At 33.9% G+C, this 10,429-nt stretch overlaps 1 protein-coding gene across 1 annotated transcript; it reads right to left on the bottom strand.

Annotated features, from left to right (window-relative positions):
* Positions 1-2,378: 2,378 nt before the first annotated feature.
* Positions 2,379-8,566, bottom strand: LOC127739229 (hyaluronidase-3-like). Its single transcript, XM_052250848.1, has 5 exons — positions 8,125-8,566; positions 6,866-7,116; positions 5,227-5,367; positions 3,687-3,894; positions 2,379-2,731 (listed from the first exon to the last, which is right to left on the bottom strand). The coding sequence occupies exons 1-5, from the start codon at positions 8,410-8,412 to the stop codon at positions 2,567-2,569; spliced, it is 1,053 nt and encodes a 350-aa protein (XP_052106808.1). The 5' UTR covers positions 8,413-8,566; the 3' UTR covers positions 2,379-2,566.
* Between the last annotated feature and the right edge of the window lie 1,863 nt (positions 8,567-10,429).

Raw genomic sequence — 10,429 nt, 5'->3', positions numbered from 1 at the left:
TGGACTATGCTGCAGAATTGGTAAAAGTTTGCATACAATTTACGCCTTATATGTTTTGTATGAACATCAATTTGGTAGTTAGCCTGATGATGCCATGATAATTTGAATGATGCCATGATAATTTGAAGCAATTCTATAATGTTTCTTTTGCTTTTCTTTTGCATTGAAATTAAACAGTGGCGGATCCAGAAATTTTCATAAAAGGGGGGGGGGGGGGGGCGGGCACTGACTGCCATAAGAGGGAGCCCGCTTAGTCATGCTTCAGTGATTCCCTAAATAATCTAACAATTTTTTTCCACAGGGCACCCTGCCCCCCTAAATCCGCCTCTGTTAAATAATCTTAAATGAAGTGTGTTATTTGCATTGCACACCTGCACACCATCGTTTTCCTCGTTTTTTTTTTAAATTCAAATTATTTTTCTCCACACATGACATCACTTAATTGTAGCTTGAAGGATAAAGAGAGATAACTCTATATTTATGATTGATATACCAGATGGTTATTATCCAATTTTCTTTCAGCAAAATCAAGTTTTAAAAATTCACACAGTAGAGATAAAAAAAAGTGTTGTATTCGTTTATCATGATCATTAGTAACAGGTTAAGGCATAATTGTTTCACTTGTTTCTGTCAATTGGGGGTTTATTATCCAAAATTTTCGTACTAGTGTGGATAGTAAACCCCCATTGACAGAAAAAAGTGCCTGTGCTAATTGTACCGAGCAACTTTATATGGTGAAAATGGTTATTTTAAAATCTATATGTTGAGGACATTGGAGTAAAATATGTATCTCGTTCTCTGCTTGGTTTAAATAACAAAACTGACAAAGTCGTTCACATCTGGGCAATGGTTCTAATTTTCCTAAAGAATTATAGTTTCTTACACGTCTTCCAGTTTCTACCCTAATGAAAAGCTTAATTATTCTTAATTTTTAAAGCACTGACCGATTATCTTTGTTGCGCATGACGTCGTCGTTGTATCTCCATTGAACTTGAAGTAGAGCAGCCGATATTATAGGTGTAACAAATCCCGGCTGTCCATGCGAATTTATTTATAACCTTTGCAGGGGATATGAGCCTATAACCCCTTTGAAGATCCCGATTAACATTTAGTATGATGGCTGTATTTCATATCAACATGTTAAGTTCTTGGAGTTTAGTTTTAGTAACTGCAAGAATTATTTGATACGGAATAAAACAATTTTTTTTTTTCGTGCTTGGGCTTTAAGTTGTTTTCTATTATTATACGGATACTTTAGAGTTACATGCTTTTCCAATACACATTTTTTTGGAAAAAAAGAAGATGTGGAATGATTGCCAATGAGACAACTATCCAACATAGTCCAAATGATGTGGATGTAATTAAGCAACTATAATTCACCGTACGGTCTTCAACAATGAGCAAACTCAATGCTGTAAAGTAAGCGATAATTTAAAGGACATGAAATGAAAAAAAAAAGTAAAACAACTTAAATGATAAAACCAACGGCCTGATTAATGTTCAAAACATTAAATAAAAAAATATGATAGACAGCAACTAACGACAACCATGGTATCAATGACTGCTGACTTGAAACAGACACATACCGAGTATGCGGCGGGCTTAAACATGTTAGCTAGAGCTCGATCCTCCTTCTAACATAAAACAATGATGTAACAACAAAACATATATGTATGCTCTTCTGTGTGTTATTTGTTAGTCTACTAATAGAGGTTTACAAGAGAAAGGATTGAGGCACGAACATATCTGTTAACCCCGCCACATTATCATGTACTTCGACAATGTTTTTTTTTAATCTATATTCTATATCTTTATGTTTTTGGAGAAATTGGTGTCGATGACTGTTCTTTAACAGTTTCTTATTAATTTTCAAACTCTTTATAAATTCCGGACTTTTTAGAGCTTGACATATTACATAGACACTTGTCTATTGTTGACAACTGCATGCTGGCCTCTAGATGTCATTTTGCCGCTATCTATGTCTATAACATACCTCCTTATATTCATATCATTTCAGATTTGACCGCATGATTGTAGCATTTTGGAATATGATTTGACTTTATAATTTGACCGATAGTAATATAAAAAATAAGATGGTATGATTGCCAACGAAACAACTATCCACCAAAGTTTAAATGAAGTGAATGTTAGCAATTATAGGCAATCGTACGACCTTCAACAATGAGAAAAACCCATACCGTATAGTCGACTATAAAAGGCCCCGACATGAAAAATATGAAACAATTCAATTGAGAAAATTAACGGCCTAATTTATAACAAAACAATTTACGAAAAACAAATATGAACCAACGACAACCACTTAGTAAGTAGCTGTATGGAGCATGTATGATTTTATTTAGACTTAATCCAGAGGACGATTATTTGGTATGTACTTTTATTTTTCATGCACAACTATATATACAACATTTTGTGGGTCAAAATATTAATTTTCAGGCTGCCTTTGGAAAGATTATTTACTTCTGCCAGTTAAAATGACTGGTCATTTATTTTCTAAATTATCCTGTCCTCTCTCCATCGTCCATGTCCAAGAATTGTAGTTTTAATTTTACGTTCTTGTCAAATTTTTAACAAAAGGTCCAAGAACATTTAACAAGTATGATTTCAGATTGATACAGGCAGATTTGTCAGCAAAGTTATTAGATGTGTCCCACAATATAACACCATCCAAACCAGTGTCGTAACTTTGCTGAATAGTATTCATTAGATCTGCCTGCAAGGTAAAAAATACAAATAGTTACAAGCAATATTCATCTGATGTAACGGTAGATCCCGAGAATCCAGTGGGCAAAAGGGTCAATGTTAAATTTCTAATCAATTTTATTCAACTATATAGTAACAAACTGTGGTAGGAAACATTGTCTTAATTTCTATTAAAAAATTGTCAATTATAGAGACGAGGCACTGTTGTAATATTTATATGTTTTGTAAAAGACAAATGTTTCCTCTAAATAACCTTCATCTTTTCATATTTTTGTATGTCTTCATAGTACTATTTATTATAATATAAAAATATCTGGTCGGTTGTGTCGGCAGATTTTCGAAAGTTCAATTAAACACTATGAAAAAATCGTGAAAGGGAATTTTTTTTCTAGCGACAGGTTGTGCCAAATTGTCAGATTTTGTATAGATTAAACATACATGGAAAACTGATGTGTGTGAATAGAAAGAAGACTTAATTAACGGTAGAATTTTCAAATAAAATATGAGAAGATAGCTCTTATAAAAAATAATGTGCTTTCAGAAAATGAAGAGAAACATTGGAGTCACGGAACTCGTTTTTCTGGCTACAAAATCGGATGCTATTCTTTAGACAAAGTCTTTAAAATAGGATAAAACACTTATCGGACTTTTATTCAGTTTGTGAGTTAATCGACCCAGTTTACACACCAATGACCTGTAGAACAAATGTGTTTAATTCTTATAATTCTCTATCCATACAATTGTTATTTTTATCTTTAAATGTCAACTTTCTTGGAATCCGAGGGTTTCATTCGTGTGTTTCGCACATACACACATCAGAGTGAAATCGAAAATGGTGTTTACGAAAGTGGTTTCGTCAACATGATATACATCTAATAAAAGCGAGGGTAAGCTAATACTGGAGTTTCGAAAATGGTGGTTACGAAAGTGGTTTCGTCAACATGATATACATCTAATACTTATACCTTTGAGTAAAAAATTTCAGTATCCCGATATCGATAGCGAGAGTAAGCTAATACTGGAGTTGTTTTTTTAGAACATTTCGTTTTCATTCTCTTGGCTTCTGCGATGATTCCGGAAACTTTAATACGCTTGTCTTCATCTGAACCAAACTTTTCAGGCAAGTAAATCGAAGGCAATATTGAAGAACTTCTTGCAAATAACCAGCACAGTCTGGAAAATAATATAAAATAGTATTGAGGTGGTAAAGGGTTATTTTCGTGCAACGTGTTTTGCCATTTTGATTTCACATGCAGCCGTGAAAAAGGTTCGTTATTCACCGTGTTTCGTGAAATCGGTAAAAAGATCAACGTGCAAGAAATTTTTAATTGTTCGTTCATCGTGAAATGGCAATTTTATTTCGCGTTCTTCCGTGCACATACCCCCCTTTACGCCCCTCAGTATTGTTTCATTAAACGCCTGTCATTTTATGTCATTGCTCTGTTCTACGTTTATTTAAGGCCATAATTGTGTTTTTCTTTGTTTTCCGTATGGTCCCTTGGTTGGTTTCTTGCAGGTTACCGTTTCTTGAAGGTAGGAGATTAAAAAAAAAACAATACAAAAACAAGAATATTTTAGAAAATATTTTGAGAATCAAGAAATTGAGTACCCTTGCTGGTAGGTCGTTGTCTTGAAGGCCTGAGATTAAAAGAAAAACATGTATCACCCTTGTGGTTGTTTTTCTACTTTTTTTTTGCTGTCTGGTAGGCCATGAAATTTACTTGACGCAAAACAAATAAAAAACAAAAATGGCGCAATGTTTCATAACTGCAAAAAATTTAAGCTGAGGCTACAGTGAATTTTGTTCATGGGATTTCTTTTCTTTTTTTAAATAAAATAAATAAAATACAAATATGAAATGCACTTCGTTCTTCCCAAATTTCGGAAGAATTTAACAGATATGGTATTATCCAATGATAATATTTGAAAATAAATGCAAATTTGAATGGTAAATACGTTGGGTTTTTTCAACCTACGCCATGTAAAGAAGCAAGAATAACTTTTGATACAAAAATGATAGAAAGGGATTTAAAATAACAAGAATTAGGAAAAACAAAAAAACTAACAAGGAATAAGATGTATTCGCACAGGTAAACAATATACATCACCGAAGACAATACGATCTCAAATGATATCTGAAAATAAAAATAACACTTATTAATTTCGTGCGTCGAAAGCACTTTTCTGAATTTACCTTTATCAGGAACGCTTAAACCCAAATAAGGATAAAACTTTGGCTTTCTTCAACAGTTTGAAACTTTTCGGATTCTCATAAATCTATATCGTATGTATAATACATATTTTACCAGCTGTTATATTTGATCAAACATGGCTATCTTTTTCCTTGATTCGATTGAAATTTCGTATGATATAATTGCCGTTTAATTTAATTTGAATTGATTATTTTCTTAATAAACATATAAAATAAGATATGAGGAAAAAAAATGAATGACTGAGTGTTTCAATAAATAATGAATAAGTATTAAAAAATGAAATGATAAATACTCATTATTGTATTCCATATCGTTCGAGGGGCAGCGTTTCTGTCCTTTTCTGTAATTGTAACATCTTGGGAACCCATAAAATCCCCAGTATCCTTTTGGTCTCAGTTGTGTAGCATACTCTAATGTTTCCTGCATTAACTTTCTAAAATTGAATAAAACAGTCATATTATGTGCAGAACAACAACAAAAAATAAACAAAAAAATCTTTAACATATATACATGTATATATATATAAACAAGTCTAAATTGAAAACAACGTTCAAACCTATGATTCTGTTGGATAAAAACCGCAATTTTTATACGTGTGCATGTAAAACAAATTTCTTGATAGAGGGGTCTAAATACAGCACAATTAACAACATTTTCCAAAAGACAAAAAAAGTGAAAAAGGATATTTTAAGGAAACGCATTTGACTAACAGGTCGAACAACAGATCTTCTTAAACCCTGCTGACTGCCATTGGCGATTGCCAAATAAATTGATCACCAGATGTAACAAAATGGATCTTAATATTAATTTAATACCAAACAGAAAACAATAAACTTGCGGAAAAGTTGATATACCACAAACATGAGGTGCAAAAATTTGTACACCATATCCGAATTTCGACAATTAATGTCTCTTCAGTGATGTTAGGGATCGAAACGGTATTTGGAAGACCATATAATTTACCTCAATTTAGGATAGACTCTTGAATTTTAAAGAGTCGAAATAGGATGAACGGATCATATAAACCCGAAGGAAAATATAATACAAGCCCAAAGGAAAAAATATAAACAAGTCTAAATTGAAATTATATATATCTAACATTTCGTGATATTTTAAGACATTCCTAACCAGTGACTTTCTTTTATAAATGTCTCTTGTTACACCTTCATGTTTTGTCATTTAATGAATTTGGTATTGATGGCTTATCTTTGATTACCACGGTCTTTTTATTCCCAACTGTTTATAGCCAGATACCACGTCGGAGTAGGATCTGCTTACCCTTCAGGAGCAACTGAGATCAACCCCAGTTTTTTTGTGGGGTTTGTGTTGCTCGGTCTTAAGTTTTCTATGTTGTGTTTTGAATACTGTTGTTTGTATTTGGTCGGGTTTTTTTTTGTCATGGCGTTGTCAGCTTGTCTTTGACTTTTGATTTTAAACGATCCTTTGGTATCTTCCGCGACTCTCAATTAATGACATCACATATCATAGAAACTTCTTTGTTGAAGACCACATGTTGACATGTTGGCCTACATCTAGAAGCTCCATTGTTGAAGACAGTATGTCGACATGTTGGCCTACATCTAAAAGCTCCTTTGTTGAAGACCGTATGTCGACATGGTGGCCTACATCTAGATGTGCTTTGTATTTATTAAATTCCTTTAAAGTTAATATTGTTGCTTCCTAAGAAAAGAGTCTGGGGCCTTCCGAACAGCAATATGTCCGCAAATGATTGAAGGTTATCAAAAAAGCCCTAAAATACTGATTTCCGTAAAAGTCGAGAAGTGTTTCTTAAATTATCGTCGTCTCTGATACGCTGATACCAAAACTTCGCCAAAAGTGTGAAGCATCTAACTTAAACACACAAAGGAACGTGCAACATTTCAATGATTTGTAGATCTATCAATACAAAAAGCTATACTAGTAAACGATACCTTGCACTAGTTTCAAACTGAATCCTTGCTTCATGTTTTACTCTTGATGGGTTCCATTCAGGGTGGAGTTCGGAAACCAGAACCTCAGATTTGTTAATGTAGATTGTTCGTGTATAACTGTATTCGTTGCGATCAAAAATAGGAACCCAACCTTCCCAATCGATGACAGCAAATCCATTAAACAAATTATCTGAGATTTTGTTTATGATATCCAGCTTTGTTTTCATCAAGTGTTTGGTATGATTAACCAGCTACATGTGTGAAAAATAAATTAAAAAAATCACGATCATTAAAATTAAATATTGTTCATAAGTAAACATTTAAATATAAAACGGGGAGATCTGTTTTAATAAAGAGGCGGAAAATACCAAGGGGACGGACTGGCATTCAAAACTCACAAGTCGGAAAGAAACTGACAACAAACATGGCAAAAAACGAAAAACGACGAAACGACGAAAAAGTCCACAAAACACTACCTAGAAAACTAAAGATTGAGCAACACGAACCTCACAAAAATACCAATGTAAAATATCTCTTCTACAACTACCAGATTATATAGATGAATGTACCTGTCGTGAACCTACCATGCAGAGTGTAGGTTTTTCTATCATCACTTCTAATTATTTAGTCTGGATTCGGGGGTGGGGTGGGGTTCTATAATACTGTATGAATAGAACTGGTTTTCCAACTATTAGATTGATTGATCAGAATATCTTTGTATAAAAATAAGGAGATGATTGCCAATGATGAATTGAGACAACTATCAACCAGAGTCAAAATGACATGGATGTACTGTTTATGATAGTTTCATTATATACAGTTTAGTTAGTTACCTTTATTTTACATAATTTAGATTTGATTAAATGGGAAATAGTTTGGGAAATAACTCCAAGAATCATGACTGAAAACACGCAAGCTAACATAATCTGAAATATCCAAAGGAACTTATGATGGGGATGTTTTGTTCATAATTAACATCCAGTGGCAAGTATTACATACATGTTTATGGATATGTACCCTGCTGTGTACTAGGCCGACATGCTGGGCCGGATTTTTCAGTGGTAGCGGATAACAAGGTAACAGTAACAAGTCCGCTGGGAGAGAAGTCTCCCTACCAGGAACTTATGACGTGCTCATATTTTAAATAGGTATAAGAACTATAATTTGTGCGAGGAAAGAAATTGGATTTGTTGTCGAAGAGAAGACGATTAAAGTGGTATAACTAGCAAAAATCTTACATTTCAGTCAAGAATATTTACCTGTGGCAAACCACCGTTCTGTGCCGTTCCATTCGGTAAAAATTGAGGATATAGTCCTGGAGTTGGTTCATTAAAAAGCGTTACCAAATCACCTGAAAATGACTGGTTCCTATTAGATCGAATATTGAACTCTGATAATGGCAAATCTACCCCATACCTTGTGTAACACTTCTCTGACGGCACATTCCACATAACATCAAACCAGCGATCAGGTGTCTTTTTCGTCGCCAAGAGATCGGTAAAAAATAGAGAATAAATCCACAACAGAAAGTTAATAAAACCTGCCATTTTGAAATTTCTTATGTGTGGCAATTAGTTAATACATCCGAGAGTATACCGGAAGAGTAAGAATGGGACACATTGTACATTTTGATGTGTAGTATCGCGAATTTGTCATGAAATAATCCGGAAATGATCTTGACGACTATAGTTTCATCAAACAATCCCGGTATTTCCTTTGATGTACTTAATAAGAGGACGAGGTCCATAGTTTGATCCCGAACAAGTATTGGCTTTTTAAGAAGCTTCGTCTGTCTATATCATCTACTAAACATGTTTTGGTAAAAGAGCATCAAATCTATGTACATGTAAAACTCAAATAAAAAAAAACAATGTTTAGAGACTTCAAAATTGTAATTTACAATTTTCTCTTTAAAAACTGAACAAAGCAAACATTTTTGGTGCGTCTGATTTTCATATCTGTACTAATCATCTAGGAAAGCTCAGAGCCAAACATCTTGGGAGGCAAACCTGCTAGTGATTTCACAAAATCTCTGAATATTGAACGGATGTTAACAAATCCTTGATTTTACAAGGTAACATAATCTGAAATATTCAAAGGAACTATTATACTAAAGTACTTATAACTGTCCCAGATTACATGATTTGGAAATATAAATCTGAGGATTTTACTAACGTCAAAATGTCGCTTTAAGTGACCGTCTAATTTTCGGATTTTTAAAGTTGCATCATATAAAATTCCCACTTTTCCTTTTTTTTTTCACCTTATTCGTTTTTGTTGCTCAATCATAAAAGTATGAGTACACTCAGTAATGTTTAAAAAAAAAACATGAATAATACGATTTTACAGCGTGACGCCGTCATACAGAATCGAAAAAGTGCAGACGATATCGAGGCTAGGTATGTTACAGTGATATAAATATTTCGAGCTGATTGATTTTACGTTGTTGTATTTAAAAATAACGAATATAATTGTACATTTTTGTTATAAAGGGCAACATTGCGTATCGCTGTCTACATTGGCTAGAGGTATAGGGGAGGGTTGAGATCTCACGAAACATGTTTAACCCCGCCGCATTTTTGCGCCTGTCTCAAGTCAGAAGCCTCTTGCCTTTGTTAGTCTTGTATGTTTTTTTTAGTTTTGGTTCATTTATATGTTTCGGAGTTTAGTGTGACGTCCATTTTCGCTGAACTAGTACACATTTTTGTTAAGGGGCCAGCTGAAGCCCGCCTACGGGTGCGGGATTTTCTCGTGTGTTGAAGACCAATTGGTGCATGCCTTCGGCTGTTTTCTGATCTTTGGTCGGGTTGTCTCTTTGACACATTCCCCGTTTCCATTCTCAATTTTATCATATACGAGGGTTGATACAGTCCACAAAATACCGCACAGAAAACTAATACAAAGATTGAGCAACATGAACTCTATCAAGAAACCAGGGCAAACGCAGGTACTCCGATAGGGTAAGCAATTCCTCCTCCATTAGTTACATTCGTCGTGTTACTCCTGTCAGTAAAATCTGATTCACATCCAGTGATTACGCATCACACACTATCGGATTGAAACAATTAAAAATGTTCTGTCAAAATCCAGGTAACACGTCCCATAACTGAAAAACAATGAAAGCAGATTTTCAGTATGCATATCAGGATGTAAAACGCGTATGTGGTCGTCTGTTTATCAAAATGGTTTTTTTTTACTTTCAACATCAATTTTTTGGTGGTCAATTTAGTTTGATTAAAAAATAATTTTAGTCTAACTTTAAAATCAGCAAATTCGTTCACCACTTAGCATCTTGTTGGTTGATAAATGAGCGTAACTCTTCTGAACAAAACAAAAAAAAAACAAAAAAAAACCAGATATAACCTGCTTGGTCTTGAGCCTTTGAAACCGAAAAAGAGAAAATAACATATGCCAAATGTTTTGGGATCCATTGTTAAATCGTATATACCCAGTAGTTTTTTTAAACATAGACAAGAGTGCACACGCAGAGATTTCTCGCCTGCTTTACTGACCGGATGAAAACATTATCAATGATCCATTACAATAAGGTCAAGGTCAGATAGA

Source organism: Mytilus californianus, unplaced genomic scaffold, assembly GCF_021869535.1.
Source record: "Mytilus californianus isolate M0D057914Y unplaced genomic scaffold, xbMytCali1.0.p SCAF_4, whole genome shotgun sequence".
NCBI lineage: Eukaryota > Metazoa > Mollusca > Bivalvia > Mytilida > Mytilidae > Mytilus > Mytilus californianus.
This window is presented reverse-complemented; position numbering and strand designations above follow the sequence as displayed.